The sequence below is a fragment of the Schistocerca nitens genome, chromosome 5 (genome assembly GCF_023898315.1).
Source record: "Schistocerca nitens isolate TAMUIC-IGC-003100 chromosome 5, iqSchNite1.1, whole genome shotgun sequence".
In the NCBI taxonomy this organism is placed as follows: Eukaryota; Metazoa; Arthropoda; class Insecta; order Orthoptera; family Acrididae; genus Schistocerca; species Schistocerca nitens.
The window spans coordinates 864,393,822-864,411,377 of NC_064618.1; the positions used below are offsets into that span (position 1 = coordinate 864,393,822).

At 44.8% G+C, this 17,556-nt stretch overlaps 1 protein-coding gene across 1 annotated transcript in view; it reads right to left on the minus strand.

The window, feature by feature from the left end:
- Positions 1-17,556, minus strand: part of LOC126260059 (putative fatty acyl-CoA reductase CG5065) — a 468,918-nt gene that overhangs the window by 117,972 nt on the left and 333,390 nt on the right. Inside the window, exon 6 of the mRNA XM_049957250.1 lies at positions 11,504-11,711. Coding sequence (XP_049813207.1) covers positions 11,504-11,711 — 208 coding nt within the window. The remainder of the gene's footprint in view (positions 1-11,503; positions 11,712-17,556) is intronic.

Here is a 17,556-nt window from a genome sequence, read left to right on the forward strand (position 1 = left end):
AGTATTCATTTATACATATTTATTTCTCAACTTAGTCATCGTGCCGATGAACGCATTTCTCCAGCGGAGACCAGTTTGTTGATACCGTCATTGTAGAATGTTTGACTTTGTTGGCGGAGCCATAACCTCACCTCTGCTTGCATCGTTTCATCACTATCGGAGTTAAGCCCTCGAAGGTGTTCTTTAAGTTTTCGAAACAGATGAAAATCGTATGAGGCCAAATCTGGATTGCAGTGGGGATTATCGATGACACTAAACCCAAGGCGTAAGATTGTTGCGGGTGTCGCAACGCTCCTGTGTAGTCTAGCAACGTCAAGCAGAAGGAAAGAGTGCTCTATGTGTGAAAGAAATCTTCGAATTCGAAACTCAGTTACAGAACGCTGTTTCTGCCGCAGTAACGTAGTTACATCTACATCTACATCTACATTTATACTCCGCAAGCCACCCAACGGTGTGTGGCGGAGGGCACTTTACGTGCCACTGTCATTACCTCCTTTACCTGTTCCAGTCGCGTATGGTTCGCGGGAAGAACGACTGTCTGAAAGCCTCCGTGCGCGCTCGAATCTCTCTAATTTTACATTCGTGATCTCCTCGGGAGGTATAAGTAGGGGGAAGCAATATATTCGATACCTCATCCAGAAACGCACCCTCTGGAAACCTGGCGAGCAAGCTACACCGCGATGCAGAGCGCCTCTCTTGCAGAGTCTGCCACATGAGTTTATTAAACATCTCCGTAACGCTATCACGGTTACCAAATAACCCTGTGACGAAACGCGCCGCTCTTCTTTGGATCTTCTCTATCTCCTCCGTCAACCCGATCTGGTACGGATCCCACACTGATGAGCAATACTCAAGTATAGGTTGAACGAGTGTTTTGTAAGCCACCTCCTTTGTTGATGGACTACATTTTCTAAGCACTCTCCCAATGAATCTCAACCTGGTACCCGCCTTACCAACAATTAATTTTATATGATCATTCCACTTCAAATCGTTCCGCACGCATACTCCCAGATATTTTACAGAAGTAACTGCTACCAGTGTTTGTTCCGCTATCATATAATCATACAATAACGGATCCTTCTTTCTATGTAATCGCAATACATTACATTTGTCTATGTTAAGGGACAGTTGCCACTCCCTGCACCAAGTGCCTATCCGCTGCAGATCTTCCTGCATTTCGCTACAATTTTCTAATGCTGCAACTTCTCTGTATACTACAGCATCATCCGCGAAAAGCCGCATGGAACTTCCGACACTATCTACCAGGTCATTTATATATATTGTGAAAAGCAATGGTCCCATAACACTCCCCTGTGGCACGCCAGAGGTTACTTAAACGTCTGTAGACGTTTCTCCATTGATAACAACATGCTGTGTTCTGTTTGCTAAAAACTCTTCAATCCAGCCACACAGCTGGTCTGATATTCCGTAGGCTCTTACTTTGTTTATCAGGCGACAGTGCGGAACTGTATCGAACGCCTTCCGGAAGTCAAGAAAAATCGCATCTACCTGGGAGCCTGTATCTAATATTTTCTGGGTCTCATGAACAAATAACGCGAGTTGGGTCTCACACGATCGCTGTTTCCGAAATCCATGTTGATTCCTACATAGTCGATTCTGGGTTTCCAAAAACGACATGATACTCGAGCAAAAAACATGTTCTAAAATTCTACAACAGATCGACGTCAGAGATATAGGTCTATAGTTTTGCGCATCTGCTCGACGACCCTTCTTGAAGACTGGGACTACCTGTGCTCTTTTCCAATCATTTGGAACCCTCCGTTCCTCTAGAGACTTGCGGTACACGGCTGTTAGAAGGGGGGCAAGTTCTTTCGCGTACTCTGTTTAGAATCGAATTGGTATCCCGTCCGGTTCAGTGGACTTTCCTCTGTTGAGTGATTCCAGTTGCTTTTCTATTCCTTGGACGCTTATTTCGATGTCAGCCATTTTTTCGTTTGTGCGAGGATTTAGAGAAGGAACTGCAGTGCGGTCTTCCTCTGTGAAACAGCTTTGGAAAAAGGTGTTTAGTATTTCAGCTTTACGCGTGTCATCCTCTGTTTCAATGCCATCATCATCCCGGAGTGTCTGGATATGCTGTTTCGAGCCACTTACTGATTTAACGTAAGACCAGAACTTCCTAGGATTTTCTGTCAAGTCGGTACATAGAATTTTACTTTCGAATTCACTGAATGCTTCACGCATAGCCCTCCTTACGCTAACTTTGACATCGTTTAGCTTCTGTTTGTCTGAGAGGTTTTGGCTGCGTTTAAACTTGGAGTGAAGCTCTCTTTGCTTTCGCAGTAGTTTCCTAACTTTGTTGTTGTACCACGGTGGGTTTTTCCCGTCCCTCACAGTTTTACTCGGCACGTACCTGTCTAAAACGCATTTTACGATTGCCTTGAACTTTCTCCATAAACACTCAACATTGTCAGTGTCGGAACAGAAATTTTCGTTTTGATCTGTTAGGTAGTCTGAAATCTGCCTTCTATTACTCTTGCTAAACAGATAAACCTTCCTCCCTTTTTTATATTCCTATTAACTTCCATATTCAGGGATGCTGCAACGGCCTTATGATCACTGATTCCCTGTTCTGCACTTACAGAGTCGAAAAGTTCGGGTCTGTTTGTTATCAGTAGGTCCAAGATGCTATCTCCACGAGTCGTTTCTCTGTTTAACTGCTCGAGGTAATTTTCAGATAGTGCACTCAGTATAGTGTCACTCGATGCTCTGTCCCTACCACCCGTCCTAAACATCTGAGTGTCCCAGTCTATACCTGGCAAATTGAAATCTCCACCTAAGACTATAACATGCTGAGGAAATTTATGTGAAATGTATTCCAAATTTTCTCTCAGTAGTTCTGCCACTAACGCTGCTGAGTCGGGAGGTCGGTAAAAGGAGCCAATTATTAACCCAGCTCGGTTGTTGAGTGTAACCTCCACCCATAATAATTCACAGGAACTATCCACTTCTACTTCACTACAGGATAAACTACTACTAACAGCGACGAACACTCCACCACCGGTTGCATGCAATCTACCCTTTCTAAACACCGTCTGTACATTTGTAAAAATTTCGGCAGAATTTATCTCTGGCTTCAGCCAGCTTTCTGTACCTATAACGATTTCAGCTTCGGTGCTTTCTATCAGCGCTTGAAGTTCCGGTACTTTACCAACGCAGCTTCGACCGTTGACAATTACAATACCGATTGCTGCTTGGTCCCCGCATGTCCTGACTTTGCCCCGCACCCATTGAGGCTGTTGCCCTTTCCGTACTTGCCCAAGGCCATCTAACCTAAAAAACCGCCCAGCCCACGCCACACAACCCCTGCTACCCGTGTAGCCGCTTGCTGCGTGTAGTGGACTCCTGACCTATCCAGCGGAACCCGAAACCCCACCACCCTATGGCGCAAGTCGAGGAATCTGCAGCCCACACGGTCGCAGAACCGTCTCAGCCTCTGATTCAGACCCTCCACTCGGCTCTGTACCAAAGGTCCGCAGTCAGTCCTGTGGACGATGCTGGAGATGGTGAGCTCTGCTTTCATCCCGCTAGTGAGACTGGCAGTCTTCACCAAATCAGATAGCCGCCGGATGCCAGAGAGGATTTCCTCCGATCCCTAGCGACACACATCATTGGTGCAGACATGAGCGACCACCTGCAGATGGGTGCACCCTGTACCCTTCATGGCATCCGGAAGGACCCTTTCCACATCTGGAATGACTCCCCCCTGTATGCACACGGAGTGCACATTGGTTTTCTTCCCCTCTCTTGCTGCCATTTCCCTAAGGGGCCCCATTACGCGCCTGACGTTGGAGCTCCCAACTACCAGTAAGCCCACCTTCTGCAACCGCCCGGATCTTGCAGACTGAGGGGCAACCTCTGGAACAGGACAAGCAGCCATGTCAGGCCGAAGATCAGTATCAGCCTGAGACAGAGCCTGAAACCGGTTCGTCAGACAAACTGGAGAGGCCTTCCGTTCAGCCCTCCGGAATGTCTTTCGCCCCCTGCCACACCTTGAGACGACCTCCCACTCTACCACAGGTGAGGGATCAGCCTCAATGCGGGCAGTATCCCGGGCAACCACAGTCTTAGTCCGATCGGGGGTTGCGTGGGACGAGCTGGCCGTCCCCGACAAACCCCCATCCGGACCCCCACAGTGATGCCCATTGGCAACAGCCTCAAGCTGTGTGACCGAAGCCAACACTGCCTGAAGCTGGGAGCGAAGGGATGCCAACTCAGCCTGCATCCGAACACAGCAGTTGCAGTCCCTATCCATGCTAAAAAACTGTTGTGCAAAGAACGTCTGAACTAATCTACAGAGAGCGCAAACAAATCGACAAAATTTAAACGGTTATTAAAATACGAGATTGCCTAGTAAATGCAGTAATGCTGCTACTTGCGCACTGCTGACACACTGCTCGGCGGCGGAAGGAGACTACGCGATTTTACACTGTTCAGGTACTAAAACGCGATGCTACAACTCTCAAATACTATAATACGCCCGAAATTTATGAATTAAACAATGCAAGTACCAAAAACACGCAAAGAAATTAAGAATTAAACTATGTAACAAATGAGTGAGCTAGGAGTATACGACTTGCTGCTGCAGCTGCTTATCCAACGGCGGCAGGGAGCACACTGCCATGTTATAAACTACAATTCGTAGCTCTCTAGTGGCAGACGATTGCAAGTATGTAGACATGAAGAATAAAGATGTAGAATGTTAAGAACTTTGTTTTATTTAAAAAGCTTTAAGAGTTTTCACATTAAAAATTCTAAGGCATCACTTTTCAGCACGCCCTCATAATTACGTATTCACTGAATTTCACAATCGCTGTAAGAACAACTTGTTGGGAGTACCCATCGTATGAATACTGTAACTTCAGTCATAAACCTACAGTTTCTGCAGCACTGATTCTCACAAATGCATTATTATTATTCAAATTTTACCAACTCAATATTAATTGTTACATAGCTCTCCCTGTTTTGCATTCTATTGGAGGTTAAGATATACCTATTAATTATTACATAGCTGTCCCTGTTTTACATTCTATTGGAGGTTAAGATTAACCTCTCACACTCATTTTTCCATGTTTTCAATATTTCCTTGCATACTGTTTTTGGGTATTCGCTGTTCCCATCTACAGTATCATTGCTAAAGATCTACTACATTGGATGTCATCTGGACACTGTAAGCTTCTTCCCCCACCACTATCTCACATATACACATAAAGCTATATGAGGCACATCTCTAACTGAATTGGACACTGGCAATTTGTGAACATATATTTTCGACACTTGGCTAATGGTTTTATTATCTATGATCCTAACTGATCTTCCTTTAACAGTCATCTATCATTGAATAACATGTCTTAGGAAGCGTGTAATGTTTCGGGTTTTTTAATTCAACATGAACATCTATAAAACCTGGATTAGTTTTTTCTGGCTTTCTTTAATGGTCAATTAGTTCCCCCTCCCCTGTGAACTAAGGACCTTGCCGTTGGAGGGGTGGCTTGCACACCTCAGCGATACAGGTAGCTGTACCATAGGTGCAACCACAACAGAGGTGTGCCTGCTGAGAGGTCAGAAAAAATGTATGGCTCCAGAAGAGTCATTCTGTGATTTGTGCAACGATATGTTACAATACTACTCATGAATCTATATACACCTTAGCAATTAAGCAGCAAAAAAATATGAAAGCACGACTGTATTTGTAGTTATTAAGTAGTAAAGTTAGTTTTTAGAGTTATTTAGGTAATAAATATATCATCTACATCTACATATTTACTCTGCAATTCACAGTTAAGTGCCTGGCAGAGGGTTCATCGAACCATTTTCATACTACTTCTCTACCATTCCACTCTCGAATGGCGCGTAGGAAAAAGGAACACCTAAATCTTTCCATTCGAGCTCTGATTTCTCTTATTTTATTATGATGATCATTTATCCCTACGTAGGAAGGTGTCAGCAAAATATTTTCGCATTCGGAAGGAAAAGTTGGTGATTGAAATTTCGTAAACAGATCTCGCCGCAAATAAAACCGCCTTTGTTTCAGTGACTGCCACCCCAACTCGCGTATCAATCAGTGACACTCTCACCCCTATTGCGCGATAACACGAAACGAGCTGCCCTTCTTTGCACTTTATCGATGTCCTACGTCAATCCTACCTGGTAAGGATCCCATACCGCGCAGCAGTATTCCAGCAGAGGACGCACAAGTGTAATGTAGGCTGTCCCTTTAGTGGGTTTGTCGCATCTTCTAAGTGTTCTGCCAACAAAGCGCAGTCTTTGTTTCGCCTTCCCCATAATATTAACTGTGTGGTCTTTCCAATTTAAGTTGCTCGTAATTGTAATTCCTAGATATTTAGTCGAATTGACAGCCCTTAAATTTGTGCGACTTATCGTATACCCAAAATTTATCAGATTTATTTTAGTACCCATGTGGACGATCTCGCACTTTTCTTAGTTTAGTGCCAATTGCCACTTTTCGCACCATACAGAAATTCTCTCTAGATCATTTTGTAATTGGAATCGATCGTCTGATGATTTTACTAGACGGTAAATTACAGCGTCATCTGCAAACAATGTAAGGGGGCTGCTCAGATTATCACCTAGATCATTTATGAAAATGAGGAACAATATAGGGCCTATGACTCTACCTTGAGGAACGCCAGATATCACTTCTGTTCTACTCGATGATTGACCGTCTATCACTACGGACTGTGACCTCTCTGAGAGGAAATCACGAATCCAGTCACACAACTGAGACGATACTCCATATGCACGCAATTTGATTAATAGTTGCTTGTGAGGAACGGTATCAAAAGCCTTCTGAAAATCTAGGAATATGGAATAGATCTGAGATCCCTTGTCGATAGCAATCATTACTTCATGGGAATAAAGAGCTAGCTGTGTTGCACAAGAACGATATTTTCTGAATCCGTGTTGGTTATATATCAATAAGTCATTTTCTTCAATGTGATTCATAATGTTCGTGTACAGTATATGCTCCAAAATCCTACTGCAAATTGAGGTCAGTGATCTGGGTCTGTAATGAAATGGGTTATTTCAATTCCCTTCTTGAATATTGGTGTGACCTGTGCTACTTTCCAGTCTTTAGGAACAGACCTTTCGTCAAGTGAGCTGTCGTATATGATTGCTAAGAAGTGTGCTATTGTGTCTGCATACTCTGAAAGGAAGCTGATTGGTATACCATCTGGACCGGAAGACTTGCCTTTCTTAAGTGATTACAGTTGTTTCGCAACACCTAAGATATCTACTTTTATGTCACTCATGCTAACAGTCATTTCTGAAAGTATTTGTATGGAGTGTAGCCATGTATAGAAGTGAAACATGGACGATAAATACTTTAGACAAGAAGAGAATAGAAGCTTTCGAAATGTGGTGCTACAGAAGAATGCTGAAGATTAGATGGATAGACGACGTAGCTAATGAGGAGGTACTGAATTGGGGAGAAGAGAAATTTGTGGCACAACTTGACTAGAAGAAGGGATCGGTTGGTAGGACCCGTTCTGAGGCATCAAGGGATCACCAATTTAGTATTGGAGGGCAGCGTGGAGTGTGAAAATTGTAGAGGGAGACCAAGAAATGGATACACTAAGCAGATTCAGAAGGATGTAGGCTGCACTAGGTACTGGGAGATGAAGAAACTTGCACAGGATAGAGTAGCATGGAGAGCTGCATCAAACCAGTCTGCGGACTGAAGACCACAACAACAACAGGCGTTGAAACGTGTACTTGTAAATATCTTTAAGAGAAATGTTTAGAAATTCGTTAGTTTTATTTTATCGTACATGAAACACAATCAAGAGTCATAACTTGGAGCGAAGGCTCCATGTGTCCTAGACTAAGCAGACTTTGAATGCGGTACGCTAGTTGGACCTAGATGCACTGGACATTCGATCTCAGAAATCGCTAGGGAATTGATTACTCCCACATTTGCAAAGTCAAGAATGTGCCGAGACACGAAATTTCAGGCATTTCCACTCACCATGTATAACGCAGTGACCGACGGCACTCACGTAACAACTGAGGGCAGCGGCGTTTGCATAGAGTTGTCGGTGCTAACAGACAAGCCACAGTCCGTGAAATAACCGCAGAAATAAATGTGGGATGTACGACAACATATTGGTTAGGACAGTGCGGCGAAATTTTTAATGGGCTACGGCAGCACACAACCGACTCGAGTGGCTTTGCTAACGGCACGACATTGATTGCAGCTGCTCTCCTGGGATCATGAGCGTATCAATTGGATCCTAGAAGACTGGAAAACCGTGGCGTGGTCAGATGAGTCCCGATTTCAGTTCATGGCAGGGTTCGAGTGTGGGGCCTACCCCTCGAAGCCGTGGTCCCAAGTTGTCAACAAGGCACTGTGCGAGCTCCTGCTGCCTTCATAACGGTGTGCGCTGCACTCGTCTGGTCCAACTGAACACATCACTGACTGGAACTGGATGTGTACGGCTAGTGGGAGACCATCTGCAGCCATTTATGGACTTCATGTTCCTAAACAAGAATGGAATTTTTGTGGACGAGGGATTCCAGTTGCTCACGATTGGTTTGAAGAGCATTCTGGACAGTTCAAGCGAATGACTTGGCCACCCACATGACACAACATGAATTGCATCGAACATTAATACTCGGCAGAAATCAAACCCGCATTTGGATCGGAATTCCTTAACTCTTGTGCAAAAAGGTGAGCAGTATACTGCTGCATCCATTTTCAATAAGCTGCCACTCGAATTCAAAAATCTTAGCAGTAATCCACGCGGTTTCAAATCGAAACTGAAGAGTTTCCTCATGAGTCACTCCTTCTATTCTGTCGTGGAGTTCCTTGAAAAATTAAGCTGATTTTTATTGTATTGCTGATAGCGTTTATTTAAACCTATGGACTGATTTTTTTAATGTTCATGAACATTTATTTTTATCTGTTATTATGTTTATCTTGTAATTTCATGTACTAACACGTTCCATGACCTCGGAGATTTGCTCTTCAATTTGGTCCTACAGAACTTGACGAGTAAATAAATAAATAAATGAAATGTGTGGGACATGGTCGAGAGGTCAGTTCGTGCACAAAATCCTGCACTGGCAATTCTTTCGCAATTATGGACGGCTATAGAGTCATCATGGCTCAATATTTCTGCAAGGCACTTCCAACGACTTCCTGTTCCCGTGCCACATCGAGTTTCTGCACTACGCTGGACAAAAGGAGGTCCCCCATGCAGTTTATAAGATGTCCCGGGCACTGAGGATTTCAACAAATATAGCGGCCCTCTGTCGCAAATGGATGATAATGTTGTTGTTGTTGTTGTGGTCTTCAGCCCTGAGACTGGTTTGATGCAGCCCTCCATGCTACTCTATCCTGCGCAAGCTTCTTCATCTCCCAGTACCTACTGCAACCTATATCCTTCTGAATCTGCTTGGTGTATTCATCTCTTGGTCTCCCTCTACGATTTTTACGCTCCACGCTGCCCTCCAATACAAAATTGGTGATCATGATCCCTTGATGCCTCAGAAAATGTCCTACGAACCGATTCCTTCTTCTAGTCAAGTTGTGCCACAAACGTATCTTGTCCCCAATCCTATTCAACACCTCCTCAGTAGTTATGTGATCTACCCATCTAATCTTCAGCATTCTTCTGTAGCACCACATTTCGAAAGCTTCTATTCTCTTCTTGTCTAAACTATTTATCGTCCACGTTTCACTTCCATACATGGCTACACTCCATACAAATACTTTCTGAAACGACTTCCTGACACTTCAATCTATACTCGATGTTAACAAATTTCTCTTCTTCAGAAACGCTTTCCTTCCAATTGTCAGTCTACATTTTATAATGAATACAATAGACGGTAATCATTAATATCGTTTTAAGTCACTATTATTATGGATAATAATAGTGACTTAAAACGATAGTAATGATTACCGTCTATTGTACGAGTAATCCAGTGGTAATACTGACAAACGCCTTAAGCCACCAAGCGGATATTCGCAGTTGTGCCCGTGTACGAGGTGCATTCAAGTTCTAAAGCCTCCGATTTTTTTTCTAATCAACTACTCACCCGAAATCGATGAAACTGGCGTTACTTCTCGATGTAATCGCCCTGCAGACGTACACATTTTTCACAACGCTGACGCCATGATTCCATGGCAGCGGCGAAGGCTTCTTTAGGAGTCTGTTTTGACCACTGGAAAATTGCTGAGGCAATAGCAGCACGGCTGGTGAATGTGCAGCCACGGAGAGTGTCTTTCATTGTTGGAAAAAGCCAAAAGTCACTAGGAGCCAGGTCAGGTGAGTAGGGAGAATGAGGAATCTTCAAAGTTGTTATCACGAAGAAACTGTTGCGTAACGTTAGCTCGATGTGCGGGTGCGTTGTCTTGGGGAAACAGCACACACGCAGCCCTTCCCGGACGTTTTTGTTGCAGTGCAGGAAGGAATTTGTTCTTCAAAACATTTTCGTGGGATGCACCTGTTACCGTAGTGCCCTTTGGAACGCAATGGGTAAGGATTACGCCCTCGCTGTCCCAGAACATGGACACCAGCATTTTTTCAGCACCGGCGGTTACCCGAAATTTTTTTGGTAGCGGTGAATCTGTGTGCTTCCATTGAGCTGACTGGCTCTTTGTTTCTGGATTGAAAAATGGCATCCACGTCTCATCCATTGTCACAACCGACGAAAAGAAAGTCCCATTCATGCTGTCGTTGCACGTCAACATTGCTTGGCAACATGCCACACGGGCATCCGTGTGGTCGTCCGTCAGCATTCGTGGCACCCACCTGGATGACACTTTTCGCATTTTCAGGTCGTCATGCAGGATTGTGTGCACAGAACCCACAGAAATGCCAACTCTGGGGGCGATCTGTTCAACAGTCATTCGGCGATCCCCCAAAATAATTCTCTCCACTTTCTCGATCGTGTCGTCAGACCGGCTTGTGCGAGCCCGAGGTTGTTTCGGTTTGTTGTCACACGATGTTCTGCCTTCATTAAACTATCGCACCCAAGAACGCACTTTCGACACATCCATAACTCCATCACCACATGTCTCCTTCAACTGTCGATGAATTTCAATTGGTTTCACACCACGCAAATTCAGAAAACGAATGATTGCACGCTGTTCACGTAAGGAAAACGTCGCCATTTTAAGTATTTAAAACAGTTCTCATTCTCGCCGCTGGCAGGTAAAATTCCATCTGCCGTACGGTGCTGCCATCTCTGGGACGTATTGACAATGAACGCGGCCTCATTTTAAAACAATGTGCATGTTTCTATCTCTTTCCAGTCCGGAGAAAAAAAATCGGAGGCCTTAGAACCTGAATGCACCTCGTATATCCATCTCGGCGTGGGCTTCTTTGTCGCCTCTAGATACACCCTCCAGGTTTTGGGAGGACCGTCACACCGCTTCGCCGCAGTGCCGGCAGGCGTGAGCCCCCGGTGCCGGGTGTCCCCGCGCCGCCGCCGGCTGCCTTGCCTCGGCTCTGCTCACCTGCCCTCTTTGGCCCTGCGCGCGGCCTCGCGCGCCGCCAGCGTGATGAGCCCGTTGATGGCGAAGTCGACGCTCATGACCTCGGCGTGCAGCTCGCCGCGGCAGTACATGCTGCGCAGCACGCCCTTGCCCGCCGCCGCCAGCAGCCCCACCGGCCCGTTCAGGCTGTCCACCCAGCCAGGCACCGGCTCCTTCCACGACGGCGTCACTGCGGCAACCAACAACAGCAAATTGGTTCAAATGGCTCTCAGCACTATGGGACTTCTGAGGTCATCAGTCCGCTAGAACTTAGAACTACTTAAACCTAACTAAGCTAAGGACATCACACACATCCACACCCGAGGCAGCAGCAGCGCTGTCCCGGACTGAAGCGCCTAGAACCGTCGGCCACTGCACAACCACCACCACCACTTTCACCCTGTACAACGAGCACACCTAACTCACGAGGACAACACTTGTCACACTGCAAATTGTATACGAGCTGGGTGCACATGGAAATCAACACTTAATGGAATCACTGACTTCTGGAAGACATCCACAGTCCAGTCTCAGAGTACCGGAGTAGTGGGGCAACAAGGACATCGCCCCACATTACAGGTTGCCTACATTCTGGGCCAAGTATACATTCAGGGGCAAACCTACACTACTGGCCATTATAATTACTACACCACGAAGATGACGTGCTACAGACGCGAAATTTAACCGACAGGAAGAAGACGCTGTGATATGCAAATGATTAGCTTTTCAGAGCATTCTCACAAGGTTGGTGCCGGTGCCGACATCTACAACGTGCTGACATGGGGGAAGTTTCCAACCGATTTCTCTTACACAAACAGCAGTTGACTGTCGTTCCCTGGTGAAACGTTATTGTGATGCCTTGTGTAAGGAGGAGAAATCAGGACCATCACAATACCGACTTTGATAAATGTTGGATTGTAGCCTATCGCTATTGCGATTTATCGTATCGCGACATTGCCGCTCACGTTGGTCGAGATCCAATGACTGTTAGCAGAATATGGAATCGGTGGGTTCAGCAGGGTAATACGGAACGCCGTGGTGGATCCCAACGGCATCGTATCACTAGCAGTTGAGATGACAGGCATCTTATCCGCATGGCTGTAACGGATCGTGCAGCCACACCTCGATCCCTGAGTCAACAGATGAGGACGTTTCGAAGACAAGAACCATCTGCACGAACAGTTCGACGACGTTTGCAACAGCATGGACTATCAGCTCGGAGACCGTGGCTGCGGTTACCCTTGACACTGCATCACAGACAGGAGCGCCTGCGATCGTGTACTCGACGACGAACCTGGGTGCACGAACGGCAAAACCTCATTTTTTCGGTTGAATCCAGGTTCCGTTTACAGCATCATGATGGTCGCATCCGTGTTTGGCGACATCGCGATGAACGCACAGCGTGTATTCGTCATCGCCATACTGGCGTATCACCCGACGTGATGGTATGGGGTGCCATTGGTTACACGTCTCGGTCACCTCTTGTTCGCATTGACGGCACTTTGAACAGTGGACGTTACATTTCAGATGTGTTACGACCCGTGGCTCTACCCTTCATTCGATCCCTGCGAAACCCTACATTTCAGCAGGATAATGCACGACCGCATGTTGCATGTCCTGTACGGGCCTTTCTGGATACAGAAAATGTTCGACTGCTGCCCTGGCCAGCACATTCTCCAGATCTCTCACCAATTGAAAACGTCTGGTCAATGGTGACCGAGCAACTGGCTTGTCACAATACGCCAGTCACTACTCTTGATGAACTGTGGTATCGTGTTGAAGCTGCATGGGCAGCTGTACCTGTACACACCATGCAAGCTCCGTTTCACTCAATGTCCAGGCGTATCAAGGCCGTTATTACGGCCAGAGGTGGTTGTTCGGGGTACTGATTTCTCAGGGTCTGTGCACCCAAATTGCGTGAAAATGTAATCACATGTCAGTTCTAGTATAATATATTTGTCCAATGAATACCCGTTTATCATCTTCATTTCTTCTTGGTGTAGTATTTTTAATGGCCAGTAGTGTATTATTCTCTTTTGATTGATAGGTCGTTAAACAACTGTTCTGCTAAGAGGATTATGACCCTCTGGGGACAATCCGTAGTTTTTACTGACACATCCTTAACCTGTTGTTCCCCCACCCATCTGCCTCCTCCTCCTCCTCACCCAGCCATTATCCTCCATTCTTTTGTGAACTACCCTCGCTGACATAAGCACACTTTTGATATTAGTTTGATTGACTGATTAGTTAAATCAATCAATTAATTAAATCCCCCCTCTGAAAACTCCCAGCCATCCCCCTCCCCTGCCTCACCTGAAAATTGGCGGGAAAAAGGCCCAATTGATCAGCCCTTTGGAGGGAATCGATTGCAGTGTATGGAATATTGTTTAAACAATTTAGGAAATATATTTTATTTATAAATTTAAAGAATTTGGTGGAAATTCGATTGCCGTGTATGGAATATTTAAACAAATGCGGCACTTTTTTCCAATCACATAGGGAAACATGTAATTACAACATCACAAATTGCTTAAACATGTATGAAAAACTTGCTCGTGCCACACAACAGTCCCCAAACAAAAACACACTCCTGTCGGCATCCACTATCATCTCAAGTGCTCTGTATGGATGAACCAATCTGTTGGATACCGGCACACGTGAGAGACGCCTTCTTTTCAAAGTAAATGTCTGCCTGGGAATAGACCGAGAAATACTGCTGGTATTAATTCTCGGTCACATGGTCATGATGTAGGGGGCAGGAAAGCTATTTCACACACACAAATTGACGTTGTCACAAAGCTAGTAGCAGGCTGACTCAAGAGAGAGAGAGAGAGAGAGATGTATCTGCTTTGCAGATGACATAGGAACTAGCATGGGATATTTCATTGCTCGATGGGCTCTAAGCTGCACATTCTTCCTTATGCACTTTCTTGTGCTGCATCTCACGAAGTGCTTCAGGAGTTACTAAAGCTGAAGCGGAGTATCAGATCTTGAAGATGTCAGAAATGTTTGCCGGAGAAGACATGCCACGGGAAATGTTAATTAAATCGTTAAGATAGCGGTTAAACAATCTGCTTCACACAGTTTAAAACCACTCGTAATATAAAAAAAAGATCGACAGTGCAGAGTAGTTTTCGTGGATACACAACAGTGTTATGTTCTTGACGGGAAATTTCATTAAATAATTCAAACGTATTATTATTTGACGTCACAATTGGAAGCGGTGATGTATGATACGATCGGTAGAATTTCAAATTTCGACGTAAATTTATACTGTCACACTCACAGAGTTCCCAACCACTGCAGGTGCGCTAGTGTAATTCTTTATTAAAGCGCTATAGAATTCCTAAGTTGCCTGGTTTTCTCCACTACACCAGGATGAAGAAAGACGGAGAAAAGGGTCTACCACATGAGGGGATAGTAGCAACAGAAACAAAAAATACCTACACAAGACAGAGTTCAGTGTGGTGTATTAAGAAGCACTAAACACGACATGCACTTAAACCGCAATTCAGTCTGTACCAATAAGTTGCCATGGCTAGATGTCAGAGATCGCTATCAGTCAGGAATTCAGCGTAGTAGTTGGGGTTTTAAAGCACTATAGAATTCCTAAATTGGTTCTTTCCGCTACATTCCGAAGCAGGAAGGCCTACTGCATGACAGAATAGAAACAAAAGCAAATATCACTGTAAAGACAGAGTCCACTGCGGTGTATTGAGAAGCACTAAATGCAAGACACTTAAACCACAACTCAGTCGGCAGCAGCAGGTGGCCGCTGGGTGGATGGCGAAGACCACTGAAACGCCCGCCCATGCCGTGCACTCGTGTCCCAGACGCCCACACACGGCGCGGTCGTCTCCTCGTACACGGCCAGTGCTGGCGTTCAGAGGTCTGTGAAAACGTCCGCCAGCCGCAGCCGGAGTCGTGGGCGCGCGTGTACGGCAGCGTGCACCACGCCCCGGCCGTGGAGGGCGTCCAGGGATGACTGGAGTGGTAGGAATTCGGATGTCATTAGTACGTCCGGTGCCGACACTCATCATTTTGAATCTTCATCTCTCGTGCAGCGCAGAGGCGTCCGTTCTGTCGCGCTCACCCAGCACACCGGTCACTTTACGAGTCCTCGCTGCCGTGGGCGAGATCAGACATGTCGGCGCATTCTTTGTACCTGTCGCAGGCTGACAAAGGGGAGGCCACGACGCTTGGAACGCGGATTTACTGTAACCTTCGTACACTCATAGCACTCCACGAGGACAACTAAATGTGTAAGCAATAGCGCGTACTTCTCAAGCGTTACTGAGAAAATCGCAAGATAATTTCGGTTGTCAAATATATATCTGTGCGTAGCCATATTTACCATGAAGCGGCTGCAGCCGAGAGGTGCCGGCACGGTAGCTCAGCGTGTTCGGTCAGAGGGCTGCGTGCTCTCTGTAATATAAAAAAAAAAACTGAGTAAAGGATTCAACGATCAACTTGAACGGATGCCTTGTGACGTCCGGCCAGACCAAACGCAACGCGCTATATCGAACAAAATGAAAAAAAGAGAAAAAAAGCGTGTTCGGACAGAGCGTTAGCTACTCTTTGTAATAATAATACTGGACAAACGGATCAACGAACAAACTGAACAAATTCAACGAAAAATATAAAAGAAAATTAAGAAAAAAAAATGTGGTTGGCGTTCAAGCCGCAGGATCGCTGGATCGAGATCCGTTCGTCAGATTTCTTTTTATTTTTTTATTTTCAACACAGTCATTTTCTTTAGTATTTATATTACAATTGATATAATGGGAAAAATACGTCTAATCGGATGGACTTTTATTAAATTTACAATGTTATTTGCAGTCTACTAATTTTTATTATCACAAATAATATAATATTCATAACTATCGACTAGTAAACGACCAAACGCATAAAGAGATACCGGAAATGTATGCTTGTCCGTGTCTTCAAAACTGTTCGTATTTAATCGAAGAGAACGAGAAACTGCTTCTCGGAATACGCTATTAAAATACACTCGATGCTGCATAACCAATTATCAGCGCCGAATTTTAAGGAAATATTGCGTTGTGCATCGTTTGCTTCCAAATTATCGTCTGAAAGAGAGGTTTTAGAAAATGTTAACGAGGTTTGTTGTTGCATAGAAAACGTCAAAAGACCTTCCGTATGCGCAAACGTAGCATTCATTGAATGCAGCTGGTGCCGTTTAACTTTATGTTTTCCATGTTTTTACGAAAAATACCATCCAGCAAGTTGTAGTCGTAATGTCGAAAGCGACGATTAATTGTACATCTTTCGAAAGCCGTCTGTGCCGGTGAAAACTTGGAGGTAACAAGTCGTTTCGGGCTCCTTTCAGGTATAAGGGATTTCTCAAATCACGGACAAGCATACATTTTCAGTATCTTTTTATGCATTTGGTCGTTTACTAGTCGATAGTTATGAATATTATATTATTTGTGATAATAAAAATTAGTAGACTGCAAATAACATTGTAAATTTAATAAAAGTCCATCCGATTAGACGTATTTTTCCCATTATATCAATTGTAATATAAATACTAAAGAAAATGACTGTGTTGAAAATAAAAAAATAAAAAGAAATCTGACGAACGGATCTCGATCCAGCGATCCTGCGGCTTGAACGCCAACCACATTTTTTTTTTTCTTAATTTTCTTTTATATTTTTCGTTGAATTTGTTCAGTTTGTTCGTTGATCCGTTTGTCCAGTATTATTATTACAAAGAGTAGCTAACGCTCTGTCCGAACACGCTTTTTTTCTCTTTTTTTCATTTTGTTCGATATAGCGCGTTGCGTTTGGTCTGGCCGGACGTCACAAGGCATCCGTTCAAGTTGATCGTTGAATCCTTTACTCAGTTTTTTTTTTTTATATTACAGAGAGCACGCAGCCCTCTGACCGAACACGCTGAGCTACCGTGCCGGCACCACTCGGCTGCAGCCGCTTCATGGTAAATATGGCTACGCACAGATATATATTTGACAACCGAAATTATCTTGCGATTTTCTCAGTAACGCTTGAGAAGT